Source organism: Salmo trutta, chromosome 28 (assembly GCF_901001165.1).
Source record: "Salmo trutta chromosome 28, fSalTru1.1, whole genome shotgun sequence".
NCBI classification, from domain to species: domain Eukaryota; kingdom Metazoa; phylum Chordata; class Actinopteri; order Salmoniformes; family Salmonidae; genus Salmo; species Salmo trutta.
Genome location: NC_042984.1, coordinates 929,956 through 951,987, shown reverse-complemented (window position 1 = coordinate 951,987; position 22,032 = coordinate 929,956). Strand labels below are relative to the sequence as shown.

Genomic DNA, 22,032 nt, shown 5'->3' with positions numbered 1-22,032 from the left:
CCCTGTGCACAAAGCGAGGTCCAGACAGAAATGGTTTGTCTAGATCTGTGTGAAAGAACTTGACTGGCCTGCACAGAGCCCTGACCTCAACCCCATCGAACACCTTTGGGATGAATTGGAACGCTGACTGCGAGCCAGGCCTAATCGCCCAACATCAGTGCCCGACCTCACTAATGCTCTTGTCGCTGAATGGAAGCAAGTCCCTATAGTAGTGTTCCAACATCTAGTGGAAAGCCTTCCCAGAAGAGTGGAGGCTGTTATAGCAGCAAAGGGGGACCAACTCTATATTAATGGCCATGATTTTGGAATGAGATGTTCGACGAGTAGGTGACCACATACTTTTGGTCATGTGGTGTATCTCTGACCAACAGATGCGTATCTGTATTCTCAGTCATGTCAAATACATAGATTAAGGCCTATTAATTAATTTAAATTGACTGATTTCCTTTTATGAACTGTAACTCAGTAAAATCTTAGAAATTGTAGCATGTTGCGTTTATATTTTGTTCAGCACATTAAACTTGTATTCTTGATTAAAGTCATATTTACAGTTTTACTGCAAGACATGATGACATTGATGTTTGTTCTTCAAATTATGTATTTTATTGGCTCTGCTGCTGTGGACAATTAGGGTAAGGAAACCAATGTGTAATTTGGGTGAATTATCCCTTTAACAGTTTGGCCTGTCAATCAATCACTGTAGGTGGGATTGTCAGGGGAGGGGGCAGGATGTTTATGAGACAGAGTTGATAAGGTTTCAGACTTGTCAATCAATCACTATGGGTGGGACTTTGAGGGAAGGCGGTAGATTAGCAATTTAGTCAGAAAAACTAGTCTAGCCTACTCTTTCAATTGATTTATTGTAGCAAAAACCTAAGAAAAAAGTTGATATTCTGTCAAGTAAACATGGATTCCCTTTTGAGAAATTATGTAGAATTGCAGGAAAATGGTTTTAAAAATACTATTAATTTCAGGGGGACGTCCTGGCCATAGTAAGATGTTATTTTCTATGGTAGAGTAGGTCAGGGCGTGACGGGGTGTTTTGTGTTTTTCTATGTTTTCTATTTCTATGTTCTTAGGTTCTAGTTTTTGTATTTCTATGTTGGCTTGTTTGGGATGATCTCCAATTGGAGGCAGCTGGTCCTCGTTGTTTCTAATTGGAGATTATATTTAAGTAGGGGTTTTTCTTCCTGGGTTTTGTGGGTGATTATTTTTGAGTAGTATTCCTCTGCGTCACGGTTTGCTGTTTTTGTCTATTCAGTTATTTTGATGTATTGTATAGTTTAACAGAGTAAATAAAATGTGGAACTACACACACGCTGCACTTTGGTCCCCTCTCTCTACAACAATCGTGACAGACCCCCCACATAGTTATTATTTTCTCAGATTTCTCCCATTAGATTTCTCCCATTAATTATTTGATTTCTCTCTAGAGAAACAGCATGTTGGGTTTACAAAAACTGTACTAAATGGAATTCAAGTAATTGAACCGACATCAGACAATTAGTTGTTTAATAACAAAAATGAAAATCATGTAGAAACCAATAAAGTGTTATACAAATCAAATATTTTTTAGATTTGAGATTCTTCTAAGTAGCCACCCTTTGCCTTGATGACAGCTTTGCACACTCTTGGCATTCTCTCAACCAGCTTCATATTTGGTAAAAGACCAAGTCCATATTATGGCAAGAAGAGCTCAAATAAGCAAAGGGAAATGACAGTCCATCATTACTTTAAGAGATGAAGGTCAGTCAAATTGGAAAATTTCAAAAACTTTGAAAGTTTCTTTAAGTGCAGTCGCAGAAACCATCAAGTGTTTTAATGAAATTGGCTCTCATGAGGACCGCCACAGGAAAGGAAGACCCAGAGTTACCTCTGCTGCAGAGGATACGTTCATTAGATTTACCAGCCTCAGAAATTACAGCCCAAATAAATGCTTCACAGAGTTCAAGTATCAGACACATCTCAACATCAACTGTTCAGAGGTGACTGTGTGAATCAGGCCTTCATGGTTGAATTGCTGCAAAGAAACCACTACCAAAGGACACCAATAAGAGGAAGAGACTTACTTGGACCAAGAAACACAAGCAATGGACATTAGACCGGTGGAAATCTGTCCTTTGGTCTGATGAGTCCAAATTTGAGATTTCTGGTTCCAACCTCCATGTCTTTGTGAGACGCAGAGTAGGTGAACGGATGATCTTCGCATGTGTGGTTCCCACCGTGAAGCATGGAGGAGGAGGTGTGGGGGTGCTTTGCTGGTGACACTGTCAGTGATTTATTTAGAATTCAAAGCGCACTTAACCAGCATGGCTACCATAGTATTCTGCAGCGATATGCCATCCCATCTGGTTTGCGCTTAGTCCCACTATCATTTGTTTTTCAACAGGACAATGAGCCAACATACCTCCAGGCTGTGTAAGGGATTTTTGACCAAGAAGGAGAGTGATTGAGTGCTTTATCAGATGACCTGGTCTCCACCTGGCATCCACAATCACCTGACCTCAATGAGTCGAACCGCAAAGTGAAGGAAAAGCAGCCATGAAGTTCTCAGCATATGTGGGAACTCCTTCAAGACTGTTGGAAAAACATTCCAGGTGAAGCTGGTTGAGATAATGCCAAGAGTGTGCAAAGCTGTCATCAAGGCAAAGGGTGGCTACTTTGAAGAATCTCAAATATAAAATATATTTTGATTTGTTTAAGATATGTGTTATTTCATAGTTTTGATGTCTTCACTATTATTCTACAATGTAGAAAATAGTAAAACTACAGGAAAAATCTGGGATGAGTAGGTGTGTCCAAACTTTTGACTGGTACGGTATATGTATATATGTAATGTGTGTGTGTGTGTGTTGTGTTGTAGGCCTGTGTCCAGACTGGAACCAGTGGGACCAAACTAAACCAGTGGACAACGCCCGGGAAGCCATGAAACAGGCTGTTAACTGGCTGGGCATCCCTCAGGTACACTAGCTATGCTAACCATTAAACTGTTCTCTATATAGTCAGGCTAACTGGCTAACGACTAGATGGGTATCCCTCAGGTACGCTAGCTATGCTAACAATTAAACTGTTCTCTATATAGTCAGGCTAACTGGCTAACAACTAGATGGGTATCCCTCAGGTACGCTAGTTATGCTAACCATTAAACTGTTCTCTATATAGTCAGGCTAACGACCCCCTCAGGTACCCTATTACAGATATGTGATAGGTACGAGATGAGTGGCATTACTGTAATCACTGTCCTCTGTGGCGTTTGGCTAATTATGTGTGCAGCGTGTCTGTGTGTAAAGTTGGCATCTTGACAGCATTGGTAGAATGTGTGTTTGTGTGTAACGTTGGTATGGTTGGTATACTGTAGTTGATTAAAACACCTAGGATGTGTCTTGACTGTCCTGCAGTTGATTAAAACACCTAGGATGTGTCTTGACTGTTCTGCAGTTGATTAAAACACCTAGGATGTGTCTTGACTGTTCTGCAGTTGATTAAAACACCTAGGATGTGTCTTGACTGTCCTGCAGTTGATTAAAACACCTAGGATGTGTCTTGACTGTTCTGCAGTTGATTAAAACACCTAGGATGTGTCTTGACTGTCCTGTAGTTGATTAAAACACCTAGGATATGTCTTGACTGTCCTGCAGTTGATTAAAACACCTAGGATGTGTCTTGACTGTCCTGCAGTTGATTAAAACCCATAGGATGTGTCTTGACTGTCCTGCAGTTGATTCAAACACGTAGGATGTGTCTTGACTGTTCTGCAGTTGATTAAAACACCTAGGATGTGTCTTGACTGTCCTGCAGTTGATTAAAACACCTAGGATGTGTCTTGACTGTCCTGCAGTTCATTAAAACACGTAGGATGTGTCTTGACTGTTCTGCAGTTGATTAAAACACCTAGGATGTGTCTTGACTGTTCTGCAGTTGATTAAAACACCTAGGATGTGTCTTGACTGTCCTGCAGTTGATTAAAACACCTAGGATGTGTCTTGACTGTCCTGCAGTTGATTAAAACCCATAGGATGTGTCTTGACTGTCCTGCAGTTCATTAAAACACCTAGGATGTGTCTTGACTGTCCTGCAGTTGATTAAAACACCTAGGATGTGTCTTGACTGTAGTTGATTAAAACACCTAGGATGTGTCTTGACTGTCCTGTAGTTGATTAAAACACCTAGGATGTGTCTTGACTGTCCTACAGTTGAGTAAAACACATAGGATGTGTCTTGACTGTCCTGTAGTTGATTAAAACACCTAGGATGTGTCTTGACTTTTCTGCAGTTGATTAAAACACCTAGGATGTGTCTTGACTGTCCTGCAGTTGATTAAAACACCTAGGATGTGTCTTGACTGTCCTGCAGTTCATTAAAACACGTAGGATGTGTCTTGATTGTCCTGTAGTTGATTAAAACACCTAGGATGTGTCTTGACTGTCCTGCAGTTCATTAAAACACCTAGGATGTGTCTTGACTGTAGTTGATTAAAACACCTAGGATGTGTCTTGACTGTCCTGTAGTTGATTAAAACACCTAGGATGTGTCTTGACTGTCCTACAGTTGATTAAAACACCTAGGATGTGTCTTGACTGTCCTGCAGTTGATTAAAACACTGTATATGAAAAATAGACGTTTTAACATGTCTACCAATCGATTGGTCGAAAGAACAGACGACTCTTGGTCGACAAAGATTTTTTTTGTAGAGGATACCCTTGACCCACTCCAATTCACACAGATCAACAGATGATGCAATCTCTATTGTACTCCACACTGCCCTCACCCACCTGGACAAAAGGAACACCTATTTGAGAATACTGTTCATTGACTACAGCTCAGCATTCAACACCCTAGTGTCCTCCAAGCACCTCTCTCCGCAACTGGATCCTGGACTTCCTGACGGGACGCCCCCAGTCAGTGAGGGTAGGCAACAACACCTCTGCAACGCTGACCCTCAACATAGGGGCCCCCAGGGGTTTGCGCTTAGTCCCCTCCTGTTCTCCCTGTTCACCCACGACTGCGTGACTTTGCATGACTCCAACAGCCCAGCCAACATCTCCATGTGGGGCCCATATGGGTTATTAATGAAAGGGCTTTTCCACGGTCCCCATGAGGGAAACCCAACAGGTAGATCGTTTTGCCATCAGTATCCATGTTGGCCCCAGATGTGGTTTCTGTTTTGGGCTTTATGTGGGTTAATGTTGGGCTTCATATGTTGTCCTGGCGGTTAACCCAAATGGGTTACATCTGGGTAAAGGATGGCTGTGTAGTGAGACCTATATGGACAAACATTAGGCTGTGAATGGGATTCTCAATTGGGCTAGCCACCTGGGACCATCCTGGGTTTGTTCTCAGTCTCGCTGCAGGCCCCAGATGCTGCTGCCGAAGCAATCTCTCTTAAGATATGACAAATTCAGTTGTCTTTATAAAATAAATACATGTTTATTCATAGCACATGCTCAGATCAAATGTAATGCAGGAACTCTGATTTAAAGAGAGAGTTCAATCAAATTACGAATATACACGTTGTTTTCCTCACCCTGTATACGATCCCAAACAGGTGCATGGCAGCAGTGCTCCCCAATCCTGGTCCCAAAGGGGTGTACATGTTGGGTTTTGCCCTAACACTCACATACCTTATTTAGTTAGAAGGCTTGATGATGTGTTGAATCAAGTGTGTGTGTTGGGGCAGAAACCCTCTGGGTTCCCAGGTCCAGGACTGAGGAACAGAACTGTGTGAGTTGGAGCAGAAACCCTCTGGGTTCCCAGGTCCAGGACTGAGGAACAGAACTGTGTGTGTTGGATCAGAAACCCTCTGGGTTCCCAGGTCCAGGACTGAGAAGCAGAGCTGTGTGTGTTGGGACAGAAACCCTCTGGGTTCCCAGGTCCAGGACTGAGGAACAGAACTGTGTGTGTTGGATCAGAAACCCTCTGGGTTCCCAGGTCCAGGACTGAGGAACAGAACTATGTGTGTTGGATCAGAAACTCTCTGGGTTCCCAGGTCCAGGACTAAGGAGCAGAACTGTGATGATGATGATGATTATGATGTAACTGATGATGATCATTTTGGTCATTTGCATATAATTTGCATTTGTAACCCGAAATATTGCTGGTTCGAATCCCCAAACTAACTAGGTGAAAAATCTATCGATGTCCCTTTGAATAAGGAAGGCACTTAACCCTAATTGCTTCTGTAAGTCGCTCTGGATAACAGCCTCTGCTAGATGTACTGAATGTGCTCTATCTTGGTGACAGTGGATAAAATACAAGAATATGTTTTTTTTGTAAAACATCCCTTTCATAATCATCATCATCATCATCAAATGTATTTATAAAGCCCTTTTTACATCAGCCGATGTCACAAAGTGCTGTACAGAAACAGTCTATGTTATGGAAAGAGCAGGTGTCCTTAATGTTTTGTACACTCAGTATATGTTGTGAATACAAGCTCATTCCCACAGAAAACTACAGAGGGAAGCAGTACCACCCAGTCAACCATCAGACTCCATTGTGAGACGCCTCACAGAGGATATTCAACCGTAATTGCAAATCCAAGATCTCAATATCGACAAGGTGCTGATCAGTAAAGAGAAGAGAGACTAACATTCTAGAATGCTCCCTTTTTTCTGCACGGTTCTCAGTGAGAAACAATAACACCTACCACTCCATGGCCTCCACATCCTGGACACTATTCAGAAATCAGTCCCCTAGTGCTGTTACCCCAGTCACGTCCTGATGCTTCTTCATCCATGTCGGAGTCCGTCTGCAGATCAGAAGTCTCCTCTGCCTGTCTACGTTTGATCCGGGCCTGTTCATAGGTAGCTGTGAAAAGAAAACATCATTCAGTTTTTGATTCCCAGGTACTTATATGTGGTCACTCTATCGAGTGATTCCCCATTGATCTTTGTAGGGGATGGTGGTGTTTTGTTCCATCTGAAATCACTTTCCATCTCTTTTGTTTTCTTAACATTTATTTCAAGAGACCTATCTGCACACCACTGGACGAATGTTGCCGTTTCTCTGTGAAAACCTTGAGGAGAGGCTTGGTTTGGGTGAAGGAAACCCACAACAGCTATGTCACCTGCAAATGTAAAAAATGTGTGGGCTGCGGCAGAGGCTTGACAATCGTTTTGTGTACAGTATCGGTGAAAGTACGCAACCTTGAGGGGCTCCCATATTCACCATTCTAAATGTAGAGATGGCGGAGTTAAACTTCACTTGTTGAGTACGGTTCACAAGGAAACTATTTATCCACTTGATCAGTAGAGAGTTGACACCCTAATTCACCAGTTTATCCACCAGTTGGATGGTGTTAAATTAATACCATTTTCACTAGGCTATTTGCCTTTTCTAAATGTTCAAAAGCATTTATGTTTTGACCATGGCAGTTTACAATCCCGGGTTACTCCAAGCAGTTCAGTCTCCTCACCTTGCTCAAATTCTACATTATTCATTACAATATTTAGTTGAGGTTTAGGGATTAGTGAATGATTTGTCCCAAATACAATTATTTTAGTTTTGGAAAAATTTAGGACTAACATATTCCTTGCCACCCATTCTGAAACTAACTGCAGCTCTTTGTTAAGTGTTGCAGTCATTTCAGTCACTGCAGTAGCTGACGTGTACAGTGTTGAGTCATCCACAAACAGTTGAAGTCGAAGGTTTACATACATCTTAGCCAAATACATTTAAACAATTCCTGACATTTAATCCTAGTAAAAAGTCCCTGTCTTAGGTCAGTTAGGATCACCACTTTATTTTAAGAATGGGAAATGTCAGAATAATAGTAGAGAGAATGATTTATTTTAGCTTTTATTTCTTTCATCATATTCCCAGTGGGTCAGAAGTTTACATACACTCAATTAGTATTTGGTAGCATTGCCTTTAAATTGTTTAACTTGGGTCAAACGTTTCGGATAGCCTTCCACAAGCTTCCCACAATAAGTTGGGTGAATTTTGGCCCATTCCTCCTGACAGACCAGGTGTAACTGAGTCAGGTTTGTAGGCCTCCTTGCTCGCACATGCTTTTTCAGTTCTGCCCACACATTTTCTATAGGATTGAGGCCAGGGCTTTGTGATGGCCACTCCAATACCTTGACTTTGTTGTCCTTAAGCCATTTTGCCACAACTTTGGAAGTATGCTTGGGGTCATTGTCCATTTGGAAGACCCATTTGCAACCAAGCTTTAACTTCCTGACTGATGTCTTGAGATGTTGCTTCAATATATCCACATCATTTTCCTGCCTCATGATGCCATCTATTTTGTGAAGTGCACCTGTCCCTCCTGCAGCAAAGCACCCCCACAACATGATGCTGCAACCCCCGTGCTTCACGGTTGGGATGGGGTTCTTCGGCTTGCAAGCTTCCCCTTTTTTCCTGCAAACATAACATTGGTCGTTATGGTCAAGCAGTTCTATTTTTGTTTCATCAGACCAGAGGATGTTTCTCCAAAAAGTACGATCTTTGTCCCTATGTGCAGTTGCAAACCGTAATCTGGCTTTTTTATGGCGGTTTTGGAGCAGTGGCTTCTTCCTTGATGAGCCGCCTTTCAGGTTATGTCGATATAGGGCTTGTTTTCCTGTGGATATAGATACTCCAGCATCTGCACAAGGTCCTTTGCTGTTGTTCTGGGATTGATTTGCACTTTTCGCACCAAAGCACGTTCATCTCTTGGAGACGGAATGTGTCTCCTTTCTGAGCGGTATGACGGCTACGTGGTCCCATGGTGTTTATACTTGCGTACTATTGTTTGTACAGATGAATGTGGTACCTTCAGGCATTTGGAAATTGCTCCCAAGGATGAACCAGACTTGTGGAGGTCTATAATTTCTTTTCTGAGGTCTTGTCTGATTTCTTTTGATTTTCCCATGATGTCAATCGAAGAGGCACTGATTTTGAAGGTAGGGCTTGAAATACATCCACAGGTACACCTCCAATTGACTTAAATGATGTCAATTAGCCTATCAGAAGCTTCTAAAGCCATGACATAATTTATTTAACCGTATTTAACCGTTTTTACAGTCATTTTCTTTATCGGTGCATGCTTATTAGTAACTGGGATAAACAATTTTATAAATTTTTCAAGTTCAGTGTCTGTTTGCTCCTCATTACCAACAAATATTCTTTACATTAACAACATAGGACCACTACAAAACTTATTGTATGACCTCTTATACACTCTATTACACCCAGCCTTTGTAACTCTATTACACCCAGCCTTTGGAACTCTATTACACCCAGCCTTTGGAACTCTATTTCACCCAGCCTTTGGAACTCTATTACAGCCAGCCTTTGGAACTCTATTACACCCAGCCTTTGGAACTCTATTACACCCAGCCTTTGGAACTTTGGTTTTCATAGATATGGCTACTATATGTGGCCGACCGGTCGAATGGTGTTTTTTACATTGGATAGAAGTAGAGACTCAGAGCTACAAAATGATATATCATACACTACAGTTGAGGAACAATGGGAAAGTCATTCTGCTTTGAAAGTTGATGAACTTGTAACCTCACTTTTGAGAAAATGGCCTTTGAATATTTTTGGTACACCTACTGGAGAGCTCTTCTTTGTCTATACCCATCAGCATTGCTCACACCCTCTTAATATTTTGCCCCGCCCATCTCTTTAAGGAGCGTTTAGAGTGCACACTGGACGCTCTGGCCGAGGAGTAGGGTTGATCCGCTCGTTCTGACCTAACAACAGCAGTCAAGCACCCAAGCTAATTGGCTAACGTTGGCTACACAAATGAGAGAACACCTCACTCTGACCATTTTACTCGCTCTAGCAGAGCTGGTTAGGCTGTTTTCATGTTATCCAGAGAGTTGGTGACTGTAACTGTGCTGCTTGTAACAATTTAATTACGCCTTTTTGCAGACGTTTACTGACACCGGCCATATTCAATGGGTGTTGAGCGTTAGTAAATTCGTCAGTTGTTCTGCATTCTGGCACACTCAGACGAGTGGTCTGAAATTGGAGTAAATAACCAGAGCGAATTTACCATCTTCGTCTATCAACAGTTGTCGCAGTGACATTAAGAACATTCCATTGAAATGGTTACTTGCATAGTGGAGTATTTTGTTAAGACATGTAGCTGGCTAAACAATGAACCATAATCCAAATGTATGACGTTACTATCCTGCATGAATCTACAACCATGTTCCTAACCATGTAGCTAGCTAACATTAGGCTATAACTAGCAAAGCAAATGACTCTGAGATACAAATAACATTACTACACAGATCATACACATAATATTAGCTAGCGAGCCAGTCAGCTAACATTAGCTAGCTAACAGTACACTTTAACTTGAAAAATGACTTTCTGATTAAATTAGAAATGTGTAATATCCAAAAATGTAGTTAGTCTAGACTATCTTACCCATATACATGGATGGACGCTTCTCCCTCTCTGTCACGGATGCCATGGTTGCCCTTAGTTTGAAGATGTAATCCAGACTGGTGTTTTATCCATCTCCTTAGCTATCATACTTTAATTCCACTGACTTAAAAACTTGGTCGTCCAGAAAGTGGAGAGCAACACTTATGTTCTACTACTCGATATATATAAAAAGCAGTGTTCGAAAGGATTACCTACACATACTGACCAGCTCCAATAGACAGAAGCGTACTAAATGGCAGACCAATCAGAACTCATCACTTATCATGTCCAGCCCACTCATTATCTCTTATTCATCTTTACAGAAGGCGACCACAACCCTACCAGACAAACACCAGACAGTCATCTCCTCAGGCCACCACAACCCTACCAGACAAACACCAGACAGTCACCTGTAACCTGTCTGGTAGGGTTGTGGTCATCTGAGGAGATGACTGTCTGGTAACTGTCTGGTGACTGTCTGGTAGGATTGGGGTCAGGATTGTTTTAAAATCAGATCCTGCTACCCTCTGCAGGTGTGTGTGTGTGTGTGTCTAAACATTGTGTCCGGTCTGGTTTCCTAGGTGATAACCCCAGAGGAAATCGTTGACCCCAATGTAGATGAACATTCCGTGATGACGTACCTGTCCCAGTTCCCCAAGTCCAAACTGAAACCTGGTGCACCCCTTTGCCCCGGACTCAACCCCAAGAATGCCTGCGCATATGGACCAGGTACACCGTTCATCATCATCAAATATGTTTTATTTGTCACATACACCAGACAGGTTTTTTTTATACAAGGTCAGTCATAGTAGTATGACGCCCTTGGAGCAATTTAGGGTTAAGTGCCTTGCTCAAGGGCACAACGGAATATTTTCCACCTTGTCTGATCAGGTTTTCGAACCTGCGACTTCTTGGTTTCCTGGCCCAACGCTCTAACCGCTAGGCTACCTGCCGCCCCACCCCACCCCACCCCACCCACCCACTACTACCATCATCACCACCACCACCATATAAAAATATAAGTGTGCAATAACCCATCACAATGTCACTTTGATTCTCTCAATCTCTCTCTCTCTCTCCCTCTCTCTCTTTCTCCAGGTATCGAGCCAGTAGGTAACGCTGTGATGAAGAAGGCGGTGTTTACAGTGGAGACCATCAGTGCTGGGATGGGAGAGGTGCTGGTGCATGTAGAGGACCCTGCCGGACACAGAGAGGAGGTACACACTCGCGCACACACACCGCATAAACATATTGTCTTTCTGTTTCTCTGTGTGTCATCTCTGTCTCTCTGTATCATCTCTGTCTCTATCGCTGTGTGATCTCTCACTCTCTCTGTCTCTCTCTCTGTGTCATCTCTCTCTCTGTCTCTGTATCATCTCTGTCTCTATCACTGTGTGATCTCTCTCTCTCTCTCTGTGTCATCTCTCTCTCTGTCTCTCTGTATCATCTCTGTCTCTCTGTATCATCTCTGTCTCTATCGCTGTGTGATCTTTCTCTCTCTCTGTCTCTCTCTCTGTGACATCTCTCTCTGTATCTCTGTGTGACATCGCTCTCTCAATTCAATTCAAGGGCTTTATTGTCATGGGAAACATATGTTAACATTGCCAAAGCAAGTGAAGTACATAATAAACAAAAATGAAATGAACAATAAAAAGTAAACATTACACTTACAGAAGTTCCAAAAAGAATAAAGACATTTCAAATGCCATATTTTGTCTATATAGAGTGTTGTAATGATGTACAAGTAGTTATTGTACAAAAGGGAAAATAAATCAATATAAATATAGGTTGTATTTACAATGGTTCTTCACTGGTTGCCCTTTTTTTTCTTGTGGCAACAGGTCACAAATCTTGCTGCTGTGATGGCACACTGTGGTATTTCACCCAGTAGACATGGGAGTTGATCAAAATTGGGTTTGTTTTCGAATTCTTTGTGAATCTGTGTAATCTGAGGGAAATTTGTCTCTCTAATATGTTCATACATTTGGCAGGAGGTTAGGAAGTGCAGCTCAGTTTCTACCTCATTGAAAATCAAAAGAATTCAGACAAGACCTCAGAAAAAATATTGTAGACCTCCGCAAGTCTGGTTCATCCTTGGGCGCAATTTCCAAAAGCCTGAAGGTACCACGTTCATCTGTACAAACAATAGTACGCAAGTATAAACACCATGGGACCACGCAGCCGTCATACCGCTCAGGAAGGAGACGCGTTCTGTCTCCTAGAGATGAACGTACTTTGGTGCCAAAAGTGCAAATCAATCCCAGAACAACAGCAAATGACCTTGTGAAGATGCTGGAGGAAACAGGTACTAAAGTATCGATAACCACAGTAAAACGAGTCCTATATCAACATAACCTGAAAGGCCGCTTAGCAAGGAAGAAGCCACTGCTCCAAAACCACCATAAAAAAGCCAGACTACGGTTTGCAACTGCACATGGGGACAAAGATTGCACTTTTTGGAGAAATGTCCTCTGGTCTGATGAAACAAAAATAGAACATTTTGGCCATAATGACCATCATTATGTTTGGAGGAAAAAGGGGGAGGCTTGCAAGCCGAAGAACCCCATCCCAACCGTGAAGCACGGGGGTGGCAGCATCATGTTGTGGGGGTGCTTTGCTGCAGGAGGGACTGGTGCACTTCACAAAATAGATGGCATCATGAGGCAGGAAAATTATGTGGATATATTGAAGCAACATCTCAAGACATCAGTCAGGAAGTTAAAGCTTGGTCGCAAATGGGTCTTCCAAATGGACAATGACCCCAAGCATACTTCCAAAGTTGTGGCAAAATGGCTTAAGGACAACAAAGTCAAGGTATTAGAGTGGCCATCACAAAGCCCTGACCTCAACCCTACAGAAAATGTGTGTGCAGAACTGAAAAAGTGTGTGCGAGCAAGGAGGCCTACAAACCTGACTCAGTTACACCAGCTTTGTCAGGAGGAATGGGCCAAAATTCACCCAACTTATTGTAGGGAGCTTGTGGAAGGCTACCCAAAACGTTTGACCCAAGTTAAACAATTTAAAGGCAATGCTACTGTCGTTTCTTTGGCTTTGCCGGATTAAGTGATATGACATGCTAACCTATAAAATTCTTTCTCTGTAATTAATATTACCTGATTAAGCTAATCATGTAAATGTAATTAACTAGAAAGTCGGGGCACCACGGAAGAACGTTTATAGAGCCGTTATCTTCCGAATAAACTCTTAAAATACTTAGTAATATTTTACATCGATAGCAGTCAATATTAACCCTTATCTTATTTTCAGTCTCATAATGAAAGTTGTAAATTCTTGGCTATCTTCACGAACCCTGGCTAACAAGTTGAATCAGCAATACAAAATTGGGTTTAACTATTTATTTACTAAATACCTAAACCAATCACACAGAATTACAAATACACAGAATACAAATGATGTCATACAGAAAACGTCCCGGTGGACGGAACAGATATGACGGCTGGTTACACAAAGGAAAGGGGGTTGGGCTTGAATGAAAGAGCGGGAAGACTTAGGAACAAACAAACAGCAGCTATGCTATCGTAAATACATTATCTTATGCATTACCAAATTACCGCCCATTTGGAAAAGGAAAATGCAATAAATATTTACTCTGAGCTGCGCTTCGGTATATTGGTCGTAGATGCTGGCCGGGTTGGCCAACAGATCTTCCTGTCCTCGGAAGAATGTCTCTGGTGGTAAATTGGATACGTGGTGGTATCTTTGTCCGTCTGTTAGACTGGATCCGTCGTCCGTCCTTTCCTAGCCCACGTCTACAGCGGCCGCTGCTAACTCAACGGCTAGGAAGTATCACTTCTGTAGTGAATAAGCTCAAAGTTCATACCATTCGCCACCAAAGCTCACGCCGAGGTTGGCTTAGTTCTGTACTTGACATGTGTGTCCTTCTAACGTAGAGGCTGCAGACCTCACGTACTGGAACCACCTGGTTATCTTTTCGTCAAAGGCTTATATAGTGGAGAGGGGGGAAGGATGTGTTTCATCGTTTATAACCCCTGTGATCAAGCAGGGCACTTTCCTTATGAAAACCCAATTCTCTCATTTGGAAGCTAAAATTACATTTAATCTCCTAACAAACAATTTCAATATCAAACATTTCAATTGCATAACAATTCCATGTGACTCTGATAACTAGAGGGTGTATACTTTCCCAGGTACAGTTTATGTCATCCTGTCATCAGTCATAATGTCTCAGATGACAACCGAACTGACATACATACTCATTACGTTCCCAAGCATATTTCCAACTGGTTTTATTACCAAAATATGGTTCCTTTTCCCCATTTGTTTGATGTTCCCAGACTCTCTATATTTAACACAGGCTATTCAAGTCCTTCAGTAGGGTCAGAGAGGGGAAGGGAGAAAGGTATTTATGGGGGGGTCATAAACCTTACCCACAGGCCAACGTCATGACAGTCCCCCCATGTTGGGTTCAATCTTGCGATTAAACTGCATGTTGTAAACCAACATAAAAATGAACGTGGGTTGTCCTGGTTGTGGATCATTGTTGTGGTCCCCATCTGGCGGTCGACCCGGGTAGGGTGTCTGCAAATGAAGAAGTCCGCTCCAAGGCTGGGCAGCAGATGTCCAGTTGGTGGTTGTTATTGCAGTCCCCCCTCTGGTGGTCGACCCGGGTAGGGTCTCTGCAAATGAAGAAGTCCGTTCCATGGCTCGGCAGCGGATGTCCGGATTGGGATCGCCGTTCCGGACCCGTCGTCTGGTCATCCAGACTGGAATATCTGGGCAGTAACTTAGGCAGATGTTAACAACGCACACACACTCATGAAATATATCATTACATTTCCTCCCAAATGAGCGGCGTTGTGGCACTAACTGATGGTTGTATGGGGGAGTTGTTTATGGCTTTATCACTTTCTATGTGCCGAAGAAAATGAAACAAAATGAATGAAAGCATAAACAAAACAAAATATAGTAATGCCACCATAATCATCTAATTGGACTGTATTCTATCTACGTCCATGGTCTTGGCAAAATGACCCTATCATGGCATTGTCTAATGTCATATTTAGGGCTTTCCTAATTTGCGGGGTGGCGCTTAGGGTACTATCCTAAGTTGACAACTATATGATAAGTCTACAGCTGTAAGGCACTAGTTTTGGGCAGTCTACAAGGATGACCTATGGACTTCTGGTTAGAAAACTGGTGAGTGCTGTAGAGTCAAAGGCCTAGAAGTAAATGTTCAACTTTACTAAGGCTGGTATTTTGCTTGGACCCTTAAGTGATCCTAGCATAAATCCTAATTGGATGTTCCGTTGTGCATGTGCGTTTATGCTTACACTATCGCGCATGTCAAGGGAAGAAAACCAAGTATCCTGGCAGATTACAACTTGTTCAGAATGAGTCTGACGTAGTCAGGTAATTTTCAGGTCAATGCCTGGAGGTCAGTCAGAATTGGTGTCAAGGGAGTCTGTAGTAGTTTTTCTACAAGTCACTGTGTCTTCCACTATTGTAGTGGCGGTAGGTATGAAGTCTATTTCATAGCTATGTTATCCACGGAGGAGCTAACCTTACGACGGAAGTACTCTAAGTATTAGACCAGTCGTACGTGGTGTGATCATGGTTCATGACTTCTAATAACTTTTCTCCTGAATGGAGGGTTCTATTTATTAGTGGCATGTGTTAACCATTGGAAGAGTGCAATGGAGATTCCCTTCCCCGTGTTGCACTCTGAGTGACTCCTATGTCGCTATTATCAATAGCAATTTAACTTGTGAGGTTACTAATCCTCTTACTGAGTGTTGCTGGACTGACTGTGGTATTGGTACTGGTATTCAAGGGGTCCAGTTGTCCTACCGATTTATTCTGAAATATTATCTACCGGAACACATGATTGGAGCATATTACTAGTTGTATTGTAGTTGAACCTACACATGGCAAGGAATGATTATTGTTGCCATTTGTTTTGGAGGTGGACAAGTCCATTGGACTTCCTTTACGACCAGTGTGGTACACCTCAGTACTATCTTAGATGTGTTCTAAGATAATCCCCGTCTAGGGGCCTGTCTGCTCCTCACTGTTCTCATAGGGGAGTTTACAACTAGATTTGATTTATGCTCTGGCGGCCTCGTACGGTGTTGTCCGTAGACTCGACCCCCCCACCGGCCTCGATGAGGCTCATCATGGGTCTGGGCTACTATTCCCCCCCTTTGTGTCTCGGGACCCCCCACCAGCGGGTGGTGTTGGTGTCCGAGGCGCAAACAAAAAGGTCGGACCCTATGTACGAGTTGTCAGTGGCCGCGTTATTATGAGAATGGCTGTAACCTTTCAACCAAATCTCTTGGTGTTTGTGCTTCAAAGCACTCAGTGGCTGTCGAGGTATGTCAGTCACCACCGCGTCCGCGTGTGGCAACCTCTTCAGTACCTGCAAACTGAGACGAGGATATCGGTCTGTGATATCGCAAAGTGTTTCACCAGTGGGAGTCATCGGGTCAGTTGCTGGACTGAGACCATTAGTGTCATTGTAAGGGTTGACAGTCCCCCACAAAGCGGAAGGTGTATCATCGGAAACAGAGTATACTCTGCGCATCGATGTTTTTCTTGCTGAGACGGCCGCAATGCTTGCGGAAGTGTCCGAAGGGCAAGAGAAGTTCATCTCAACTACCGTATTGCATGACTGCAAGGAGGAGGGAAGTTGCTCATTCACAGAGACAGCTGGCTCGAAATCATGAAAAGAATGGTTAATCAGATTGGCTGATGGAATGTGTCGAGATATTGTAATATCTCCTTGGATCGGATTCTGCACCAAGAGGTTTCTAAACGTCTTTTTCGCAAGGGGTGCTTTTGACAGATACCCCTCGTGAATGACTGCATTGCAGCTAGCGTTAGGGGAAGACAGTGTGGTCAGTGGAGAAGGCACTGTGGCCTGTGACCATACCTGGTTGGTTTTCCAATCCATCAATGGGAGTAACCGATCCATCAAGTCTGCTCCAAGTAGCAGGGGTACAGTTTCGAGGATGGTAACATACACAGGGTGAACGAGTGATACGTCCTGGAAGTGTAGTTTCAGCATGACTCTCAATGTGAGAGGCGAGGTAGTCTGAGTGACCCCTCGAAGTGTAGTGTCGCATCGTTCCACTTTTGACCAACGTTTAGTTGGCTTCAAAGCCCTTTTGAGATCATCAAACAATGTTTGAGAGATGAGTGATATTGTCGCACCCGAATCAATTAGCGCATGACAAGTTAAGCAATCCTCCAGGACTGTTTCCAGGTGTGGCCGTTTAGATTCGTGGTTAGTGGACATATTCCCCACAAAGTGGAGTGGTCGTTCGCAACGACGTGATGTGCCCTTTCTGTTCAAGGTGGAAGCAGATTGACTTTTCCGATTTTGAGTGGGCTTGGCTTTAACGAAGCGTTTGTCCTTTTTCTTCGCAACTTTTGTATCAGAGTCTACAGACAAAGCCCGGGGGCTTGTTTCTTGATTAAGCGGGCCCTGGATAGGGTCTTGAATGAGAGCGGGAGAAATTTGAACTTTAACGTCCTTGCTATGGGTGTTAATTTCTGCGGACCTGGTGTCCGGTAATTCCCCGTCTAGTCCTTGTGACTTATCTTTTACCCTTTTCTCAAATTGTTCTCGTTTTAGTTCTTCACGTAGTGGAACTTCTGGAGAACATTGGTCTACGTTTTGATCGTCCTTCAACCCTTTGTTACCCTTGTGCTCTGACACGTTGTGTGGGTTAGGTGCAGGAACGTAGCGAACAGGTCGATTGTAGCGGTAGTCGTTTTGAAGGCGACGTTATTTACAGTTATTTCGACCGCGGCGGTTATTGGAATCATGGTTTCGTGGTAGAAACTGTTGTTGTGCGTCATCTCTCGACGCTCCAATACCTGATAATGCGCCCTCTAACTGGAGTGAGTGCTCCTGGTCAAACTTCAAAACCGAGTGGTCAGGGCTCTTGGTGTTGCGAGCTTTTGATGCCTCAAAAGCTGTGCTTGCAAGCTCTCTGAGTTGTAAGATAGGCAAGCCAACGTGGGCTGCAGGGCCCAAGTAGGTAATGAAGGTGGGATACATGTTCGACAGAAACATTTGTTTGAATGGTAACAGCTCTTCCATTCCTGTTTCCGTGAGTAGGCCAAAGTAAGCTGAACGAAGCCTATGATAGAAAGCTCGTGGGTGTTCGTTCCGAGCTTGTTTGACCGTGTTAGCCAGTGAGCTATCGTGTTTGCGAGTCGCAGAACCACTGAATTCTAATTTCAAAGCTGTGGCAAGTTTAGCGTAGTCATTTAGCACGTGTTGCTGTTGTAGGCGAATGAACCTCGTCACGTGTCTATTCGACGTTCACTTCAACAGGTAAACCCTGTCAGAACCCGTAGCATTCGGGTAGCCACCCAACGTGTCCTCTATGTCAGCTAGGAACGTCTCAGTATCGTTTGGCTGACCTGGAACGGGGTCAAAGGTGGGGAAATTCTTGACGAGTTTGTCAAGGTATTCCGCGCCAAGCGGGCGGAGAGGGTTGGCTTCATCCTGTGGAGAAATTGGGGCCGACAGGCCAAGAGGAGAAGCCAAGCTTTGGCTTTGTTGGCCAAGAGGCTCCATATTACTCAGTGCCGAATGGCCAAGAGGAGAAGACTGAGGGACACATGATGGAGGCAATGTCTGAAACCTATCGTCTTCACTCCTTTGAGTACCGGACTCCGGTTGCTTGGATGGGTAGTCATGCTGTAGAGCGTGACCATTCTGGACTTCCTCCAGATGGTACCTAAGGGTGGTCTTCTGCTGCATTGCAGAGTCCACTTGAGCGCTTAGAGTACCGATTTTGGACACGTGAGTGTCACCTCTGCTCCTTTCGGTCTCAAACTTATCTGTCATGGTTTGCAGATTGAGGTCTTGAGTACGGAGCGAGAGATTCAGTGATGAGATTTCCTTTGCTTGCTTAGAAATCAATATTTCCATCCTCATCACCTGAGTTCTCTCATCATTCATTTGGTCAGCAACTTCAATAAGTTCTGCTGATTTGTCATCCAACTTAGTCATTGTGTTCATCAACTGATCGTCTTTGGTCTGCAGAATTTGGAGTAGAACATTGTTACCTTGAGTAACGTTCAACAAAACTGCCTGCATGTTATCAAATTGTGCGCTCCTGTTTATAGATAACTTGACAGATTTATCTAGTTTGGAGTGGACTACATCGTATTTAGTTTTGGCTAAATCGAGTTGTTCCTGCAGATGACGATTTTGTTGGAGAGTTTGTGCTCGTTCATCGTCATAAGTATTTGCAATTACTTTTAATTCTTCCGATTTCAAACGCAGTTCCTCGGCTAGCAGAATGTTTTCATTTCCTGCTTTTGTCAATAGTTCCTCAGTTCTCTCCACCTTTGCCCTCATGTTAGCCATGTCTTGCACGTGCTTCAGCTGTGCACTGTGGTATTGGATCGATGCCAACCTTTGATGGCGATACATAAGTGCTAAAGTGGAGAGAACTGTCACAAAGCCTGTGTTTGATGGTTGATTTTGGACAGCATTCGCAACTTCGGCTGATTTTTCACTAATGGCATAATTAGGGTTGGTATCGCTGCTGAGGTCAGAGATCAATCCTTTTATGGGTGGAGGTTCACTAATTAGCGGAGGAGTGGTGACCACCTCCTTTGGTAGCTTGCACATTATTAGAAAAATTTAGAGGAAAAATGTTCCTATTTTTTTTTTCAATGTTTGGGTTTGGAATTCATTGGAAGCTGCAAAGACAAGTTTAATCTATTTATAGATGTTGACGAACCATCAGTACTGTACCAGTAATGTGGAAGTTGGACGTGAATGAATTTGCAAAAGCAAATTGAATTAATTAATCAATGCCAATGATTAATCCTACCTGGGTAGGCTATCTGGGTATTAAACTTGAATTAACCTGAGAGGTTGCTTCATCCAGGTTAATATGAGAAGTTTTAAAAGTGTCTCATTTGATTGGAAGAACATTAAGGTATGTTCAACAATTTAACTTATTAAATTGAATGAGACGATAATCCATACAATCTCCATTGATTGGATTTCATAAGTGTAAACAGTCGATCAAATGTTGGGAACACTCCCCACTATGGTACACTTCTTCCTTGGGCCGAAGCCACATGGGATTCCCGCGGGGGCGGGACTTCTGTCAGTACTGGATTACTGAATGGGTTTTGCAAAAACCAAATTTTACTGATTGATCAATTTTAATGATAAATCAAACCTGTATAGGCTATTTGGGATTTAAACTTTAACCTGAGAGGTTTATTCATCTAGGTTAATGTGGGAAAAAGATTACAATGTCTCATTTAGAAAACTCATCAATTTGGATATTATTTAAAAGATCCACTTGAGAATGTAAATCTGGCAATTTCACTTATTAGTTCAATTGAATAAGACATCGATATCCGTCTGGATATCATGAGTAACGACTTGAGTGTCACCTGACTAATTCTTCTTGAAGGAAAGTACTGGTGACTCTTCAGAGGTCCCTGCTGGCACACGCTGAAATCAAGCGGAAGTACCCAGGGCGGGACTTCCGTTCAGCGAGGCGGAGGATTTACAATGTGGCACAAAACAAAATGGCTGTTTTCCCTTTTGTTAGCTTAGTATCTCGAGCAAGCTAATGCTACTTTATGCCTGAAAAATGCACAACATAGGATTCCCTTGGCAAGGGAAAGGTTTTACTTATAACGTATTATGTTCAAACCCTTTTCGGCGATATTTGACGATGTTTTAACCGGAACTCGCGGCAAACAACGAAATGCACCGTGGTCTACTCGCATCGAAACGCGAGAGACAGAGAGATACTTATCGCTGGTCAAGCTAATCTCTCCTAAATTTCAATCGGCTGGCTCTTTGTCCTCGCTCGAGAAATTAATAATGACCTAGCCAACATGCGTCTGAAACGCGCGAGTGAGAAATAGCCCAGCGTTTGGCCAAACGCGCTATTTCTCAGATAGCTTTATCAGCCCTCATACAGAAATGTGTAGCTTTCCCTACCCACTGCCTACGTCAGAGCACAACACGGAGGCGATTCTCCAGAGCACACACGCACCAATAATTCCGGTCTACAATTCCCATAATGTATATAATAAACTTGGTATATTATGTAATCTGCTTTTCAATTTTATATAGGCTGAATCAAAATGAAAGCGTCATCCTATTTTAGATTCCTCGCACGGGGGCTCCAAATGTTATCGAAATTACCCAAACGTGCGGCCTAGTTTTAGAGTCCACACAGGGTGCGCCAAATATGTCTGTTCACACCCTTTTCGGATCATTGAACAATGTTAAATTCTTAGGAAGCAGAGTATACTCTGGGCTAACAAGTGGAGAAGCCACTGTAAAATTGGGTTTAACTATTTATTTACTAAATACCTAAACCAATCACACAGAATTACAAATACACAGAATACAAATGATGTCATACAGAAAACGTCCCGGTGGACGGAACAGATATGACGGCTGGTTACACAAAGGAAAGGGGGTTGGGCTTGAATGAAAGAGCGGGAAGACTTAGGAACAAACAAACAGCAGCTATGCTATCGTAAATACATTATCTTATGCATTACCAAATTACCGCCCATTTGGAAAAGGAAAATGCAATAAATATTTACTCTGAGCTGCGCTTCGGTATATTGGTCGTAGATGCTGGCCGGGTTGGCCAACAGATCTTCCTGTCCTCGGAAGAA

The 22,032-nt window shown here is 42.9% G+C and overlaps 1 protein-coding gene across 1 annotated transcript in view; it reads left to right on the top strand.

Annotated features, from left to right (window-relative positions):
* Positions 1–779: 779 nt before the first annotated feature.
* The window catches only part of LOC115166441 (filamin-A-like), a 153,179-nt gene continuing 131,926 nt past the window's right edge, over positions 780–22,032 (top strand). The window contains 4 exon segments of the mRNA XM_029720339.1: positions 780–783; positions 2,864–2,961; positions 10,947–11,094; positions 11,464–11,582. Of these exon segments, the coding sequence (XP_029576199.1) occupies positions 780–783; positions 2,864–2,961; positions 10,947–11,094; positions 11,464–11,582 (369 nt within the window).